This window comes from Chiloscyllium plagiosum, unplaced genomic scaffold (genome assembly GCF_037043375.1).
Source record: "Chiloscyllium plagiosum isolate Xiang-an unplaced genomic scaffold, Cpla_swu_hap1 HiC_scaffold_49, whole genome shotgun sequence".
Lineage (NCBI taxonomy): Eukaryota > Metazoa > Chordata > Chondrichthyes > Orectolobiformes > Hemiscylliidae > Chiloscyllium > Chiloscyllium plagiosum.
Genome location: NW_028270187.1, coordinates 1,207,560 through 1,224,329, shown reverse-complemented (window position 1 = coordinate 1,224,329; position 16,770 = coordinate 1,207,560). Strand labels below are relative to the sequence as shown.

General features: G+C 56.1%; 2 protein-coding genes across 6 annotated transcripts in view; one reads left to right on the top strand and one right to left on the bottom strand.

Moving 5' to 3' along the window:
- LOC148135366 (uncharacterized) overlaps positions 1-12,608 on the top strand; it is a 41,865-nt gene extending 29,257 nt beyond the window's left edge. For all 5 annotated transcript variants that reach the window (XM_087984549.1, XM_087984551.1, XM_087984548.1 and 2 more), the window contains 2 exons: positions 2,831-3,091; positions 11,780-12,608. In XM_087984549.1, the coding sequence (XP_087840675.1) occupies positions 2,831-3,091; positions 11,780-12,102 (584 nt within the window). In that variant the 3' untranslated portion in view covers positions 12,103-12,608. The remainder of the gene's footprint in view (positions 1-2,830; positions 3,092-11,779) is intronic.
- A 1,428-nt stretch (positions 12,609-14,036) lies between these two features.
- Positions 14,037-15,956, bottom strand: LOC148135365 (histone H1.1-like). Its single transcript, XM_087984942.1, has one exon. The coding sequence runs from the start codon at positions 15,910-15,912 to the stop codon at positions 15,391-15,393; it is 522 nt and encodes a 173-aa protein (XP_087841068.1). The 5' UTR covers positions 15,913-15,956; the 3' UTR covers positions 14,037-15,390.
- Between the last annotated feature and the right edge of the window lie 814 nt (positions 15,957-16,770).

Below are 16,770 nucleotides of genomic sequence, written 5' to 3'. Positions count from 1 at the left end.
TGAATTATTCTAACACAGTTACATCCCGTAAACACATCCCTTTGGCAAAAAGCCAAATTCAGAAAAACAGTCCTGTCGCGCAGGTTAACCCATCAAAGGAGAGAACCCAAGCTTCCATCTGTATCTGAGAGAGGGAGGAAATAATTTCTAAGTAAAAACCGAAAAGTAAAACTGCAGACAGTGTAAATCAGAAACCATAAATAGAAAGTGCTGGAAAAGCTCAGTAGGTCTGGCAGCATCTGTGGAGAGAAATTACAGTTAACGTTTCAGGCCCAAGTGACCGTTCTGAGGAGGAGTTGTCAGCCCCGAAACGTTACCTCCGATATTTCTCTGCAGATGCTGCTGTACCTGCTGAGCTCTCCCAACAAGTTCTGTTTTTGTTGATGTTAAAAAAATAAAGTGAGACTCCAGCAGCTCCTGCCCAGTTGAGTTTTCATAAGCAGCTGCTGAATACTGAACCGACCTTAAATACTGGAAATCCTGGACTGTAAGGGCTGGTCACATCCTATTAGGTGACTCCTACCGTTCCAACTTTAAAAATTAAAATCCCAAGGCCACACAATCTCTATACAGGCTTTCCAAATAGACAGATCAACTCCTCTCTCGTAAAAATCCCTTCTTTTTTGGAAAGAAAGAAATGACAAAAATAACCTCTTTAAAGCTTCAGCATTGTCACATGGATATTATACTTCGAGGGACAGGATGTACATGTATTTGGAAAGGCAAGGACTGATTAGGGATAGTCAACATGGCTTTGTGCGTGGGAAATCATGTCTCATGAATTTGATTGCGTTTTATCAAGAAGTAACAAAGAGGATTGCTGAGGGCAGAGCGGTAGATGTGATCGATATGGACTTCAGTAAGGTGTTTGACAAAGTTCCCCATGGGAGACTGGTTAGCAAAGTCAGATCTCAGGAATACAGGCAGAACTACCAATTTGGATACAGAACTGGCTCAAAGGTGGAAGACAGAGGGTGGGGGTAGAGGATTGTTTTTCAGACTGGAGGCCTGTGACCAGTGGAGTGCCACAAGGATCGGTGCTGGGTCCACTACTTTTCATCATTTATATAAATGATTTGGATGCGAGCATAAGAGGTACAGTTAGTAAGTTTGCAGATGACACCAAATGTGGAGGGGTAGTGGACAGCGAAGAGGGTTACCTCAGATTACAACAGGATCTTGACCAGATGGGCCAATGGGCTGAGAAGTGGCAGATGGAGTTTAATTCAGATAAATGTGAGGTGCTGCATTTTGGGAAAGCAAACTTTAGCATGACTTACACTCTTCATGTTAAGTTCTTGGGGAATGTTGCTGAACAAAGAGACCTTGGAGTGCAGGTTCATAGCTCTTTGAAAGTGGAGTCACAGGTAGATAGAATAGTGAAGAAGGCGTTTGGTATGCTTTCCTTTATTGGTCAGAGTATTGAGTACAGGAGTTGGGAGGTCATGTGGCGGCTGTACAGGTCATTGGTTAGGCCACTGTTGGAATACTGCGTGCAATTCTGGTCTCCTTCCTATCGGAAAGATGTTGTGAAACTTGAAAGGGTTCAGAAAAGATTTACAAGGATGTTGCCAGGGTTGGAGGATTTGAGCTATAGGGAGAGGCTGAACAGGCTGGGGCTGTTTTCCCTGGAGCGTCGGAGGCTGAGGGGTGACCTTAAAGGGGTTTATAAAATCATGAGGGGCACGGATAGGATATATAGGCAAAGTCTTTTCCCTGGGGTTGGGGAGTCCAGAACTAGAGGGCATAGGTTTAGGGTGAGAGGGAAACGATATAAAAGAGACATTAGAGGCAACTTTTTCCCACAGAGGGTGGTACAATTGCAACATTTAAAAGGCATTTGGATGGGCATATGAATAAGAAGGTTTAGAGGCATATGGGCCTAGATTAGGTTGGGATATCTGGTCGGCATGGACGAGTTGGACTGAAGGGTCTGTTTCCATGCTGTACATGACTCTATTTACGGAAGACAAGGGAAAGAGGTCATAGAGTCAGAGATGTACAGCACGAACAGACCCAACAGGTCCAACTCATCTATGCTGACCAGATATCCTAACCTAATTTAGTCCCATTTGCCAGAACTTGGCCCACATCCCTCTAAACCCTTCCTGTTCATATACCCATTCAGATGCCTTTTAAATGTTGCAATTGTACCAACCTCCTCCACTTTCTCTGGCAGCTCATTCCATACACACACCACCCTCTGCAGGAAACATTTGTCCCTTAGGTCTCTTTTAAATTTTTTCCCTCTCACCAACGCCCTCTAGTTCTGGACTCCCCCACCCCAGGGAAAATACCCTATCCATGCCCCTCATGATTTTATAAACCTCTATAAGGTCACCTCTCAGACTCCGACGCTCCAGAGAAAACAGCCCCAACCTATTCAGCCTCTCCCTATTGTTCAAACCCTCCAACCTTGGCAACATTTTTATAATTAGTTTGTGAAGTTTCACAACATCCTTCCAAAATGAGGGAGACCAGAGTTGCACGCAGTGTTCTGAAAGGGGCCTAACGAATGTCCTGTAGAGTCGCAACATGACCTCCCAAACCTTATACGCGATGCTCTGACCAATAAAGGAAAGCATACCAAACGCCACCTTCACTTTCCTATCTACTTGCGACTGCACATTCAAGGAACTATGAACCTGCACTCCAAGGTCTCTTTGTTTAACAACACTCCCCAGGACCTTCCTATTAACTGTGTAAGTCCTGCCCTGATTTGCTTTCCCAAAATGCAGCACCTCGCATTTATCTAAGGGAGCGGGATTGATCAGGTGTCTGACCTGAAGGCAGGGCTGAATGGTCTCCCTTTTCCCTGCTTCTTTGTCAGATTCCGCAGGCAGCGATCGGACAAGAGAGTGGCCGAGAACACAAGCTGACAGAGCAGAGCCCAGTGTCCAGATGAACAACTACCATTACTCCATCACCTATCACTATGGCGACCAGATTACCAACATCCAACAGCACGGGGTCACCAGCAATAACATCACCGGTGGTGCCCATGGTAACTGCTACGTCCAGGTGGGCTCCCAAAACACCGTGACTGGCAGAAGAGACCCCAGGCAGCGGGAAGAGGAGAGAGCCACTGCAGGTAACCACCTCGTAGACGCTGGCTGAGGCCATTTCAGTCAGCCAGCCAGCTGCTCCAGATCGAAGGCTCATCCATGTCTGCCAGGGCCGTCTCCGACATTATCCTCTCGTCCTCAATGCGCGAGCCTCCGAAATCCGCTGGAGCAGGGGAGTCCAAGGTCTAAGACTTGTGAATGCATGGAATGCGTTGCTAGTGGTGGTGGGGGAAGCAGAGTTATTAGGGACACTCAAGCGACTGCTGGACATGCACATGGACAGCAGTGAATTGAGGGGTGCGTAGGTTAGGTTAGATTAGGAATAATCCTTGGCACACGATCACTGGCTGAAGACCCTGACCTGTGCTGTACTTTCCTATGTTCTATGTTTCACACCCACTTTCCTCAAGTCGACAGATTCCACCGCGTTTCAGTGCAAAAGCTGCAGCTTCTCATCCTGAGACTATGGCCCCTGTTTCTAGGCTCACCCAACGGGAGAATAATTCTTGGAGAATGCCGCACTGTCGGAGGGTCAGTGCTGAGGGAGCGCCGCACTGTCGGAGGGTCAGTGCTGAGGGAGCGCCGCACTGTCGGAGGGTCAGTGCTGAGGGAGCGCCGCACTGTCGGAGGGTCAGTGCTGAGGGAGCGCCGCACTGTCGGAGGGTCAGTGCTGAGGGAGCGCCGCACTGTCGGAGGGTCAGTGCTGAGGGAGCGCCGCACTGTCGGAGGGTCAGTGCTGAGGGCGCGCCGCACTGTCGGAGGGTCAGTGCTGAGGGAGCGTCGCACTGTCGGAGGGTCAGTGCTGAGGGAGCGCCGCACTGTCGGAGGGTCAGTGCTGAGGGAGCGTCGCACTGTCGGAGGGTCAGTGCTGAGGGAGCGCCGCACTGTCGGAGGGTCAGTGCTGAGGGAGCGCCGCACTGTCGGAGGGTCAGTGCTGAGGGAGCGCCGCACTGTCGGAGGGTCAGTGCTGAGGGAGCGCCGCACTGTCGGAGGGTCAGTGCTGAGGGAGTGGGCACTGTCGGAGGGTCAGTGCTGAGGGAGCGCTGCACTGTCGGAGGGTCAGTGCTGAGGGAGCGCTGCACTGTCGGAGGGTCAGTGCTGAGGGAGTGCCGCACTGTCGGAGGGTCAGTGCTGAGGGAGTGGGCACTGTCGGAGGGTCAGTGCTGAGGGAGCGCCGCACTGTCGGAGGGTCAGTGCTGAGGGAGCGCCGCACTGTCGGAGGGTCAGTGCTGAGGGAGTGGGCACTGTCGGAGGGTCAGTGCTGAGGGAGTGGGCACTGTCGGAGGGTCAGTGCTGAGGGAGTGCCGCACTGTCGGAGGGTCGGTGCTGAGGGAGTGGGCACTGTCGGAGGGTCGGTGCTGAGGGAGCGCCGCACCGTCGGTGGGTCGGTGCTGAGGGAGCGCCGCACTGTCGGAGGGTCGGTGCTGAGGGAGCGCCGCACTGTCGGAGGGTCGGTGCTGAGGGAGCGCCGCACTGTCGGAGGGTCGGTGCTGAGGGAGCGCCGCACTGTCGGAGGGTCGGTGCTGAGGGAGCGCCGCACTGTCGGAGGGTCGGTGCTGAGGGAGCGCCGCACTGTCGGAGGGTCGGTGCTGAGGGAGCGCCGCACTGTCGGAGGGTCGGTGCTGAGGGAGCGCCGCACTGTCGGAGGGTCGGTGCTGAGGGAGCGCCGCACTGTCGGAGGGTCGGTGCTGAGGGAGCGCCGCACTGTCGGAGGGTCAGTGCTGAGGGAGCGCCGCACTGTCGGAGGGTCAGTGCTGAGGGAGCGCCGCACTGTCGGAGGGTCAGTGCTGAGGGAGCGCCGCACTGTCGGAGGGTCAGTGCTGAGGGAGCGCCGCACTGTCGGAGGGTCAGTGCTGAGGGAGCGCCGCACTGTCGGAGGGTCAGTGCTGAGGGAGCGCCGCACTGACGGAGGGTCAGTGCTGAGGGAGCGCCGCACTGTCGGAGGGTCAGTGCTGAGGGAGCGCCGCACTGTCGGAGGGTCAGTGCTGAGGGAGCGCCGCACTGTCGGAGGGTCAGTGCTGAGGGAGCGCCGCACTGTCGGAGGGTCAGTGCTGAGGGAGCGCCGCACTGTCGGAGGGTCAGTGCTGAGGGAGCGCCGCACTGTCGGAGGGTCAGTGCTGAGGGAGCGCCGCACTGTCGGAGGGTCAGTGCTGAGGGAGCGCCGCACTGTCGGAGGGTCAGTGCTGAGGGAGCGCCGCACTGTCGGAGGGTCAGTGCTGAGGGAGCGCCGCACTGTCGGAGGGTCAGTGCTGAGGGAGCGCCGCACTGTCGGAGGGTCAGTGCTGAGGGAGCAGGCACTGATGGAGGGTCAGTGCTGAGGGAGCGCCACACTGAAGGAGGGTCAGTGCTGAGGGAGCGCCACACTGAAGGAGGGTCAGTGCTGAGGGAGTGGGCACTGTCGGAGGGTCAGTGCTGAGGGAGCGCCGCACTGTCGGAGGGTCAGTGCTGAGGGAGCGCCGCACTGTCGGAGGGTCAGTGCTGAGGGAGCGCCGCACTGTCGGAGGGTCAGTGCTGAGGGAGCGCCGCACTGTCGGAGGGTCAGTGCTGAGGGAGTAGGCACTGATGGAGGGTCAGTGCTGAGGGAGTAGGCACTGATGGAGGGTCAGTGCTGAGGGAGCGCCACACTGAAGGAGGGTCAGTGCTGAGGGAGTGGGCACTGTCGGAGGGTCAGTGCTGAGGGAGTGGGCACTGTCAGAGGGTCAGTGCTGAGGGAGCGCCACACTGAAGGAGGGTCAGTGCTGAGGGAGCGCCACACTGAAGGAGGGTCAGTGCTGAGGGAGCGCCACACTGAAGGAGGGTCAGTGCTGAGAGAGTGCCACACTGAAGGAGGGTCAGTGCTGAGGGAGTGGGCACTGTCGGAGGGTCAGTGCTGAGGCAGTGGGCACTGTCGGAGGGTCAGTGCTGAGGGAGCTCCGCACTGTCAGAGGGTCAGTGCTGAGGGAGTGCCGCACTGTCGGAGAGTCAGTGCTGAGGGAACGGGCTCTGTCGGAGGGTCAGTGCTGAGGGAGTGGGCACTGTCAGAGGGTCAGTGCTGAGGGAGCGCCACACTGAAGGAGGGTCAGTGCTGAGAGAGTGCCACACTGAAGGAGGGTCAGTGCTGAGGGAGTGGGCACTGTCGGAGGGTCAGTGCTGAGGCAGTGGGCACTGTCAGAGGGTCAGTGCTGAGGGAGTGCCGCACTGTCGGAGAGTCAGTGCTGAGGGAACGGGCTCTGTCGGAGAGTCAGTGCTGAGGGAGTGGGTGCTGTCGGAGGGTCAGTGCTGAGGGAGTGCCGCGCTGTCAGAGGGACAGTGCTGAGGGAGTGCCACACTGAAGGAGGGTCAGTGCTGAGGCAGTGGGCACTGTCGGAGGGTCAGTGCTGAGGCAGTGGGCACTGTCGGAGGGTCAGTGCTGAGGGAGTGCCGCACTGTCGGAGAGTCAGTGCTGAGGGAACGGGCTCTGTCGGAGAGTCAGTGCTGAGGGAGTGGGTGCTGTCGGAGGGTCAGTGCTGAGGGAGTGCCGCGCTGTCAGAGGGACAGTGCTGAGGGAGTGGGCACTGTCGGAGGGTCAGTGCTGAGGGAGTGGGCACTGTCGGAGGGTCAGTGCTGAGGGAGCGGGCACTGTCGGAGGGTCAGTGCTGAGGGAGCGGGCGCTGTCGGAGGGTCAATGCTGAGGGAGCGCCGCACTGTCGGAGGGTCAGTGCTGAGGGAGTAGGCACTGTCGGAGGGTCAGTGCTGAGGGAGTGCCGCACTGTCGGAGGGTCAGTGCTGAGGGAGTGCTGCGCTGTCGGAGGGTCAGTGCTGAGGGAGAGGATACTGTCGGAGGGTCAGTGCTGAGGGAGTGGGCACTGTCGGAGGGTCAGTGCTGAGGGAGTGGGCACTGGCGGAGGGTCAGTGCTGAGGGAGTGCCGCACTGTCATAGGGTCAGTGCTGAGGGAGCGCCACACTGTCAGAGGGTCAGGGCTGATGGAGTGGGCACTGGCAGAGGATCAGTGCTGAGGGAGTGGGCACTGGCGGAGGGTCAGTGCTGAGGGAGTGCCGCACTGTCGGAGGGTTAGTGCTGAGGGAGTAGGCACTGTCGGAGGGTCAGTGCTGAGGGAGTGGGCACTGGCGGAGGGTCAGTGCTGAGGGAGTGCCGCACTGTCATAGGGTCAGTGCTGAGGGAGCGCCACACTGTCAGAGGGTCAGGGCTGATGGAGTGGGCACTGGCAGAGGGTCAGTGCAGAGGGAGTGGGCACTGGCGGAGGGTCAGTGCTGAGGGAGTGCCGCACTGTCGGAGGGTCAGTGCTGAGGGAGTAGACACTGTTGGAAGGTCAGTGCTGAGGGAGTGGGCACTGTCGGAGGGTCAGTGCTGAGGGAGTGGGCACTGTCGGAGGGTCAGTGCTGAGGGAGTGGGCACTGTCGGAGGGTCAGTGCTGAGGGAGTGCCGCACTGTCGGAGGGTCAGTGCTGAGGGAGTGCCGCACTGTCGGAGGGTCAGTGCTGAGGGAGCGCCGCACTGTCAGAGGGTCAGTGCTGAGGGAGTGCCGCACTGTCGGAGGGTCAGTGCTGAGGGAACGGGCTCTGTCGGAGAGACAGTGCTGGGGGAGTGGGTGCTGTCGGAGGGTCAGTGCTGAGGAACGCCGCGCTGTCGGAGGGTCAGTGCTGAGGGAGTGCCGCGCTGTCAGAGGGTCAGTGCTGAGGGAGTAGGCACTGATGGAGGGTCAGTGCTGAGGGAGCGCCACACTGAAGGAGGGTCAGTGCTGAGGGAGTGGGCACTGTCGGAGGGTCAGTGCTGAGGGAGTGGGCACTGTCAGAGGGTCAGTGCTGAGGGAGCGCCACACTGAAGGAGGGTCAGTGCTGAGGGAGCGCCACACTGAAGGAGGGTCAGTGCTGAGGGAGCGCCACACTGAAGGAGGGTCAGTGCTGAGAGAGTGCCACACTGAAGGAGGGTCAGTGCTGAGGGAGTGGGCACTGTCGGAGGGTCAGTGCTGAGGCAGTGGGCACTGTCGGAGGGTCAGTGCTGAGGGAGCTCCGCACTGTCAGAGGGTCAGTGCTGAGGGAGTGCCGCACTGTCGGAGAGTCAGTGCTGAGGGAACGGGCTCTGTCGGAGGGTCAGTGCTGAGGGAGTGGGCACTGTCAGAGGGTCAGTGCTGAGGGAGCGCCACACTGAAGGAGGGTCAGTGCTGAGAGAGTGCCACACTGAAGGAGGGTCAGTGCTGAGGGAGTGGGCACTGTCGGAGGGTCAGTGCTGAGGCAGTGGGCACTGTCAGAGGGTCAGTGCTGAGGGAGTGCCGCACTGTCGGAGAGTCAGTGCTGAGGGAACGGGCTCTGTCGGAGAGTCAGTGCTGAGGGAGTGGGTGCTGTCGGAGGGTCAGTGCTGAGGGAGTGCCGCGCTGTCAGAGGGACAGTGCTGAGGGAGTGCCACACTGAAGGAGGGTCAGTGCTGAGGGAGTGGGCACTGTCGGAGGGTCAGTGCTGAGGCAGTGGGCACTGTCAGAGGGTCAGTGCTGAGGGAGCGCCACACTGAAGGAGGGTCAGTGCTGAGGGAGCGCCACACTGAAGGAGGGTCAGTGTTGAGGGAGCGCCACACTGAAGGAGGGTCAGTGCTGAGAGAGTGCCACACTGAAGGAGGGTCAGTGCTGAGGGAGTGGGCACTGTCGGAGGGTCAGTGCTGAGGCAGTGGGCACTGTCGGAGGGTCAGTGCTGAGGGAGCTCCGCACTGTCAGAGGGTCAGTGCTGAGGGAGTGCCGCACTGTCGGAGAGTCAGTGCTGAGGGAACGGGCTCTGTCGGAGGGTCAGTGCTGAGGGAGTGGGCACTGTCAGAGGGTCAGTGCTGAGGGAGCGCCACACTGAAGGAGGGTCAGTGCTGAGAGAGTGCCACACTGAAGGAGGGTCAGTGCTGAGGGAGTGGGCACTGTCGGAGGGTCAGTGCTGAGGCAGTGGGCACTGTCAGAGGGTCAGTGCTGAGGGAGTGCCGCACTGTCGGAGAGTCAGTGCTGAGGGAACGGGCTCTGTCGGAGAGTCAGTGCTGAGGGAGTGGGTGCTGTCGGAGGGTCAGTGCTGAGGGAGTGCCGCGCTGTCAGAGGGACAGTGCTGAGGGAGTGCCACACTGAAGGAGGGTCAGTGCTGAGGGAGTGGGCACTGTCGGAGGGTCAGTGCTGAGGCAGTGGGCACTGTCGGAGGGTCAGTGCTGAGGGAGTGCCGCACTGTCGGAGAGTCAGTGCTGAGGGAGTGGGTGCTGTCGGAGGGTCAGTGCTGAGGGAGTGCCGCGCTGTCAGAGGGACAGTGCTGAGGGAGTGCCGCACTGTCGGAGGGCCAGGGCTGAGGGAGTGGGCACTGTCGGAGGGTCAGTGCTGAGGGAGTGGGCACTGTCGGAGGGTCAGTGCTGAGGGAGTGGGCACTGTCGGAGGGTCAGTGCTGAGGGAGCGGGCGCTGTCGGAGGGTCAATGCTGAGGGAGCGCCGCACTGTCGGAGGGTCAGTGCTGAGGGAGTAGGCACTGTCGGAGGGTCAGTGCTGAGGGAGTGGGCACTGGCGGAGGGTCAGTGCTGAGGGAGTGCCGCACTGTCATAGGGTCAGTGCTGAGGGAGCGCCACACTGTCAGAGGGTCAGGGCTGATGGAGTGGGCACTGGCAGAGGGTCAGTGCTGAGGGAGTGGGCACTGGCGGAGGGTCAGTGCTGAGGGAGTGCCGCACTGTCGGAGGGTTAGTGCTGAGGGAGTAGGCACTGTCGGAGGGTCAGTGCTGAGGGAGTGGGCACTGGCGGAGGGTCAGTGCTGAGGGAGTGCCGCACTGTCATAGGGTCAGTGCTGAGGGAGTGCCACACTGTCAGAGGGTCAGGGCTGATGGAGTGGGCACTGGCAGAGGGTCAGTGCAGAGGGAGTGGGCACTGGCGGAGGGTCAGTGCTGAGGGAGTGCCGCACTGTCGGAGGGTCAGTGCTGAGGGAGTAGACACTGTTGGAAGGTCAGTGCTGAGGGAGTGGGCACTGTCGGAGGGTCAGTGCTGAGGGAGTGGGCACTGTCGGAGGGTCAGTGCTGAGGGAGTGGGCACTGTCGGAGGGTCAGTGCTGAGGGAGTGCCGCACTGTCGGAGGGTCAGTGCTGAGGGAGTGCCGCACTGTCGGAGGGTCAGTGCTGAGGGAGTGGGCACTGTCGGAGGGTCAGTGCTGAGGGAGCGCCGCACTGTCAGAGGGTCAGTGCTGAGGGAGTGCCGCACTGTCGGAGGGTCAGTGCTGAGGGAACGGGCTCTGTCAGAGAGCCAGTGCTGGGGGAGTGGGTGCTGTCGGAGGGTCAGTGCTGAGGAACGCCGCGCTGTCGGAGGGTCAGTGCTGAGGGAGTGCCGCGCTGTCAGAGGGTCAGTGCTGAGGGAGTGCTGCACTGTCGGAGGGCCAGGGCTGAGGGAGTGGGCACTGTCGGAGGGTCAGTGCTGAGGGAGTGGGCACTGTCGGAGGGTCAGTGCTGAGGGAGTAGGCACTGTCGAAGGGCCAGTGCTGAGGGAGCGGGCGCTGTCGGAGGGTCAATGCTGAGGGAGTGCCGCGCTGTCGGAGGGTCAGTGCTGAGGGAGTGCCGCACTGTCAGAGGGTCAGTGCTGAGGGAGTGCCGCACTGTCGGAGGGCCAGGGCTGAGGGAGTGGGCACTGTCGGAGGGTCAGTGCTGAGGGAGTGGGCACTGTCGGAGGGTCAGTGCTGAGGGAGTGGGCACTGTCGAAGGGCCAGTGCTGAGGGAGCGGGCGCTGTCGGAGGGTCAGTGCTGAGGGAGCGGGCGATGTCGGAGGGTCAATGCTGAGGGAGTGCCGCGCTGTCAGAGGGTCAGTGCTGAGGGAGCGGGCGCTGTCGGAGGGTCAATGCTGAGGGAGTGCCGCGCTGTCAGAGGGTCAGTGCCGAGGGAGTGCTGCACTGTCGGAGGGCCAGGGCTGAGGGAGTGGGCACTGTCGAAGGGCCAGTGCTGAGGGAGCGGGCGCTGTCGGAGGGTCAGTGCTGAGGGAGTGGGCACTTTCGAAGGGCCAGTGCTGAGGGAGCGGGCGCTGTCGGAGGGTCAGTGCTGAGGGAGTGCCGCACTGTTGGAGGGTCAGTGCTGAGGGAGTGGGCACTGTCGGAGGGTCAGTGCTGAGGGAGCGGGCGCTGTCAGAGGGTCAGTGCTGAGGGAGCGGGCGCTGTCAGAGGGTCAGTGCTGAGGGAGCGGGCGCTGTCGGAGGGTCAGTGCTGAGGGAGCGGGCGCTGTCGGAGGGTCAGTGCTGAGGGAGTGCTGCACTGTCAGAGGGCCAGGGCTGAGGGAGCAGGCGCTGTGGGACCATCAGTGCTGAGGGAGCGCCACACTGTCATAGTGTGGCACGCCCTCAGCACTGACCCTCTGACAGTGTGGCACTGTCTCAGCACTGACTCTATCAGAGGGTCAGTGCTGAGGGAGCGCCGTGCTGTCGGAGGGTCAGTGCTGAGGGATTGCCGCACTGTGCTTGGGTGGCTGAGATGTTAAACTGGACGTACAGTTGATTTAAAACATCCTACAGCTATTATTGAAGGTCCCATGGTGCTGGTGGGAGTGTTTCCCTCTGTCCTGAGGCTAATGTTTACCCATCACTGAGAAAGCCAGTGACTCAATGGTTGGCACATTGTGTTCATGGGACCTTGCTGAGCAGAAATCCATGCTGCATTTCTGCTATTTGGAGCGTGGCCTCATTTCAAACATCCTTCATTGGCAGAGAGATGTGTGGGAGCTGAGGTGGACGGTGTTAATGTAAATGTCTTTTTCTGGTCTTGCTAAGGTGGTTCGAAAGCTGAGGCCAAGGAGGGAGGAGTCTCAGAGACTGGTGGTACTGAGGCCAAGGAGAGAGGAGTCTCAGAGACTGGTGGGACTGAGGCCAAGGAGAGAGGAGTCTCAGAGACTGGTGGGACTGAGGCCAGGGAGGAAGGAGTCTCAGGCACAGGAACTGAGTTTCACATCGACATCACCTCTGACCAGCTCTCTGGTCTTCAGATCGGGAACTGCAACCAGATGAAGTTCTGGTCTGACCCCGTGAATGAGGATCCTGTGAGCGATGGTCCTGCAAGTGACGATCCCTTTTTTGAGCATACTGAGGAAGAATGAAAACTCCCATCCCGGTGGGTTTGGGGATTGAGCTGCTTTGCCTGCTGTCGGGAGAACATGCGGTCACAAATGGAATACATTCCTGATATTTTATCCCCTCGGTACATTTCGAGGTAACCCTGTCCAATCTGGCTTTCCTGAGTCACCTGGGTCACATCTTCATTTACTTTTCAGTCTGTTGACCGAAGACTCTGCTTTAAACTGAGAGGACACAAACACAGCAATTGCTGGAAACGCTCAGCCTCTCTGGAGAGATTTTGGGGATGACCCTTCCTCAGAACTGAGGACAAAGAGATGGCAGCAGCATTACAGCAGAAACACGTTCATTGGAACACTCCGAGTTGTGTGCAATATTATAACCGGTTAGAAAAGGGATGCAGAAACACATACCATAGAGTTCGTGATTGCTGAACTTGGGGAAAACAAATGGTGTTGAATAGTTTATTTGTAATTGTTTGTCTGTAATTAGAATCTAATTACCTGGAATAAACAGTACCTCTTCTTTATCAATCTGACTCTGAAACAAAAAGGTTGTTGGGGAATTTTACAACCATCTTTGGTAATTATTCAGTTTTATGACAACTCAGGAAATGTGGGGTTTGGTTAATCCAGGAAAGGATGGTGATGTGCCAAGTGAGATTCACAGCTATTCACGCATGGCTGGTGAATAGAGGGACAACACAGACCACTCAAAACATTCTCAAGCAGATCATAACTTTGCAATTGGTTTCGGTAAGTGTGCAGTGAAAATTACCCGGAGTAAGTTAGCGAGGTTGACTGCCAGGTTTCAAAGCAGACAGAAATGTATTCACAAAATTACACAATGAAAGACAAAAAAACAGGATAAGGAACCCTGACAGAACTTAGTCTATCCAAACGAGACTTAATTATGCTGTTCTGAATATACACTCCAGTCCCAATAAACAATTCCCCCTTTTAAATAAAAACTGTAAAAATGGAACAAATACTGACAGGTTGACGTTAGAAGGACAAAAGGGGAGAGTTTATTTTTAGCAACCTGTTTCCACACAGCTCACTGTTGAACTCCGAAAAAAAGTCTGGACTGAACTGCTCAGCTGGAGAGCTGGCCACCCCTCTTTCATTATCCCGGTCACTTCTAAGGCATGACCACTTTGGTCTGAAGTCTCACCCCCCTCTTTCATTATCCCGGTCACTTCTAAGGCATGACCACTTTGGTCTGAAGTCTCACCCCCCTCTTTCATTATCCCGGTCACTTCTAAGGCATGACCACTTTGGCCTGAAGTCTCATCTGTTTACATATCAACAAAAGGCCTCTTAATACCCATAATCTCTGTAGCAAACCAACCTAATCAGAACCGGGACCTGTTTATGACCCCGCGGAGAGAGAAAAAAAAACCAAGGGCACAGTGTCCTTGAGAAAGGACCAGCTTTTGTGGTACCTGCCCGCCCTCTGTCCACAGTTCGCGGCTCAAGCATGGAATGGTCTGTCCCTGACTGTCTCTGTGCTCTAAATCTATATTCACAAAGGGCAAGGCGAGGTGAGGGCCTGCGACATTATTGTAGGACTGTTAATCCAGAGACCCAAGTAATGTTCTGAGGAGTTGGGTTAGATTTTTTTTTGAAATCAGTAACAACTTTGGAATTGAGTCTAATTGCAGACGATTGCCGTTTGGGGAAGAGAGGAGAGAGACAAAAACCCGTTTGATTTCATTGAGGATGAAGCTGTTTTCCTGACCGACTTTTGCCTCCCGAGCGGAGAGTGGGGTGGCCTGACTCTGAACTGCCCTCTGGGCCCATTTGGGGATGGACAATGAACGGTGACCCGGGCCAGCGATACCGATAATCCCACCGACCCTCCGAAGATCTGAAACCCGAACTGACGATCAAACGCACATGCATTCAGTTCTGCAAACCTGCCTTTCCACCCCCCCCCACCCCCTGAAGTTAATAAATTTCAGCTTTTATTAACTTTATTGAACAATTGCAAAAGAGTTTACAAAAAAAACAGTTAACATTTACAGCTGTATACAAGAGACAGCAATTTTACAACGGAAACGAGCAGGCGTACTTCAGTTATATGTTATTTTTTCCTGGTTATATTTTTTTTAATTTTAATTTTCAAAAAAAATTAAACCCCCACACTACCACCTAACTGCGGTAGTGCTTATTTTTCCCCCCAGCACCCATGGTGTGTGTGTGTGTGCAGGTGTGAGACACAGTGAGAGACACAAAGTGCAGGAATCTTTATTCAATTTCCACCAGCAGGAAGATAGGAAACACCCGAGTGGCCAGTGACAAGCGGTGCCTTTCACATCGAAGGGCAGTGCTGTGTGATCAAACAGTGAAGGGGAGGGCAGGGACTAAATCAAAATAGAGTTGAAGGGGGACGGGGGGGACTTCAGTTATATTCTGTGTCATCACTGTGAAGCTCTCAGTTTGGAACTTCACTTGTTAACATTTGACGACAATGAGGGTCAGACAAATGCATCAGTCAGTTATTGTGCACATTCCTAACCGCCAGGAATTAACCCCGACAGGACGGGGGATCACTGCCTGACCTGTGTGTAACAGGCAGGAGGAAAGCGAGGGGTTTCTCACAGCCCAGCCAAACAACCGCCGTGAGTCAATCTAAACAACCCCGCCGGTTTAAACAGCTTCCAAACTAATACAGTGTACACCGAGAAAGTTACAGAATCGCCCTGTATCGGTCCATCTTTGTTTCACCCAGATTGGAATGGGCCCGAACACAATGTGGAATTACTGCCTGCTCTGTCTGGAAGAGACAGACCGAAAGAACACGCCATGATAACATCCGCCCCGCCCCAGAATCAAAACTGAACAAAGCATCATTCCTGGAAGGGACAATGAAATACAAATCCTGCAATATGTCACATTGGTGTCCGGGCAGAAATACAAGTCGCGATGTGAAATAACCAGATGGAGATCAATAAACCCTCCCCGTGTGATACCTTCCCCATTCTCAGGTCTGTGCTCTCACAAACCGTGGCGAGAGTGTGTGTTTGAGTAATTCAGTCGGATTAACATCTTGGGGGTGTCTGCACTCGGCACCGGGACAGGGACCATTTGATCCGGGCTCAGCTCTTTCCCTGAGAGATGTGGGTGGCTCTGAGAAGAGCCTTTGGGTTCAGATGGTTACATGTTCCACCGACTGGTTCACTTCTTTGCTGCTTTCTTGGGCACTTTGCCCTTGGTCTTGGCTTTAACCGATTTGCTGGGGGGCTTGGGGCTCTTGGCCTTTTTCACCTTCTTCACGGGAGGCTTTTTCTTCGGCGCTGCTTTGCTCACTCACTTTTTCTTTGGCGGGGCTGCCTTCCCGATACCTGCTTTCTTAGCTGTTGCTTTCTTAGCTGTTGGTCCCTTGCCTGTTGCTTTCTTGGCTGGGGATTTTTTCGCTGTTGCCTTCTTGCCTGGTGTTTTCTTCACGGCCGCTTTCTTGCCGCTTGCTGCTGTTCTCACCTTCTTTGCCGCTTCTGCCTTGCCTGAAGTCTGAGTGAGTTTGAAGGAGCCGGAGGCGCCCTTGCCCTTGACCTGAGTCAGGGAGCCTTTCACCAGTAACCTCCTGATACACATCTTGATCTGGGAGTTGCGCTTGTTCACATCGACCCCGCTTCTCTCCAACGCTTTCTTTATACTGAAAAGAGACGTTCCCTTGCGATCCTTGCACTCCCGGACAATCCCCAGAATCTGCTCGCCCAACTTGGGACCGGCTGCTTTTTTCCTGGGAGACGCCGCCTTTTTCTTGGGAGCCTTGGCTTTGGTGGGAGCGGAGGCTGGAGGAGCCGTTTCGGCGGCTGCACTGTCGCTCATGTCGAGAACTCTGTGCTGAATCTCTCTCTCTCTCTCTCTCTGGGTCAGTCTGAACTGGGTCAGCAATGAAGCTGCTGGGGGGGGGCGGCACTGAGCAACTTCAAGGCAGCGAGCGGACGGTGCAGAGACAACCTGCCGTCAGCTCCCTGCGCCTGCTGCCTCTGTGTTTCTCTAACTGTCTAAACTCTCCGATTCCTCTGAATTTCCGTATCTCCAGAGAGCCAGGCTCGATCGCTCCTCACCCTGACACTGAAAGGTTTGCGACTGAAAAGGTTTCACTCGAATAGACGGCTCCGCTGTCGAGTTAAACGCATTTTGCTGCTGAACAGATCGAGCACTCTGAGCTGAGCGCTGACATTGTCGGTACTTTTAGACTGAAATCTTGAAATCAACAAATATATTCCCTTGAATTCCACCTTTGGAGTCTAGTGGGGCAGTCGGGGGATAACTGGAATTGAAAATGTTTTTGATTTGCACAAGAGAGACTCAGAAATATCATAATATTCGCGGACACACAAACACAGTTCCGTTCGACGAGCAGACACGCCCTTTTCCTCCAGTCTCTCTGAGACAATATTCACATCCATACAGTCACAGGCCAGTAATATCACCAAGTGGAAGTGTGGAAGGATAGAATTTCTCCTCTCAGCCTTTCTCCGGTGTCCCGGGAGTTAGTTGTAGTTTTGTTTTGTCCCCAGTGATTGTTAAACTCTCATCAGCTCTCCTGGTTACACCCTGAGATATTTCCAGGCGGTTTGTCAAGCTGAGAACATGGAAGAGTAATCACAGGAACAGGCCCTTCAAATCCATGCTGACTCCATCAGAACCTGACTATTGTTTTCTCAAATTCTCAGCCTT

Excerpts from the sequence above, each read along its gene's own strand:
- LOC148135365 (XM_087984942.1), bottom strand. The coding sequence starts at position 15,912 with ATGAGCGACAGTGCAGCCGCCGAAACGGCTCCTCCAGCCTCCGCTCCC.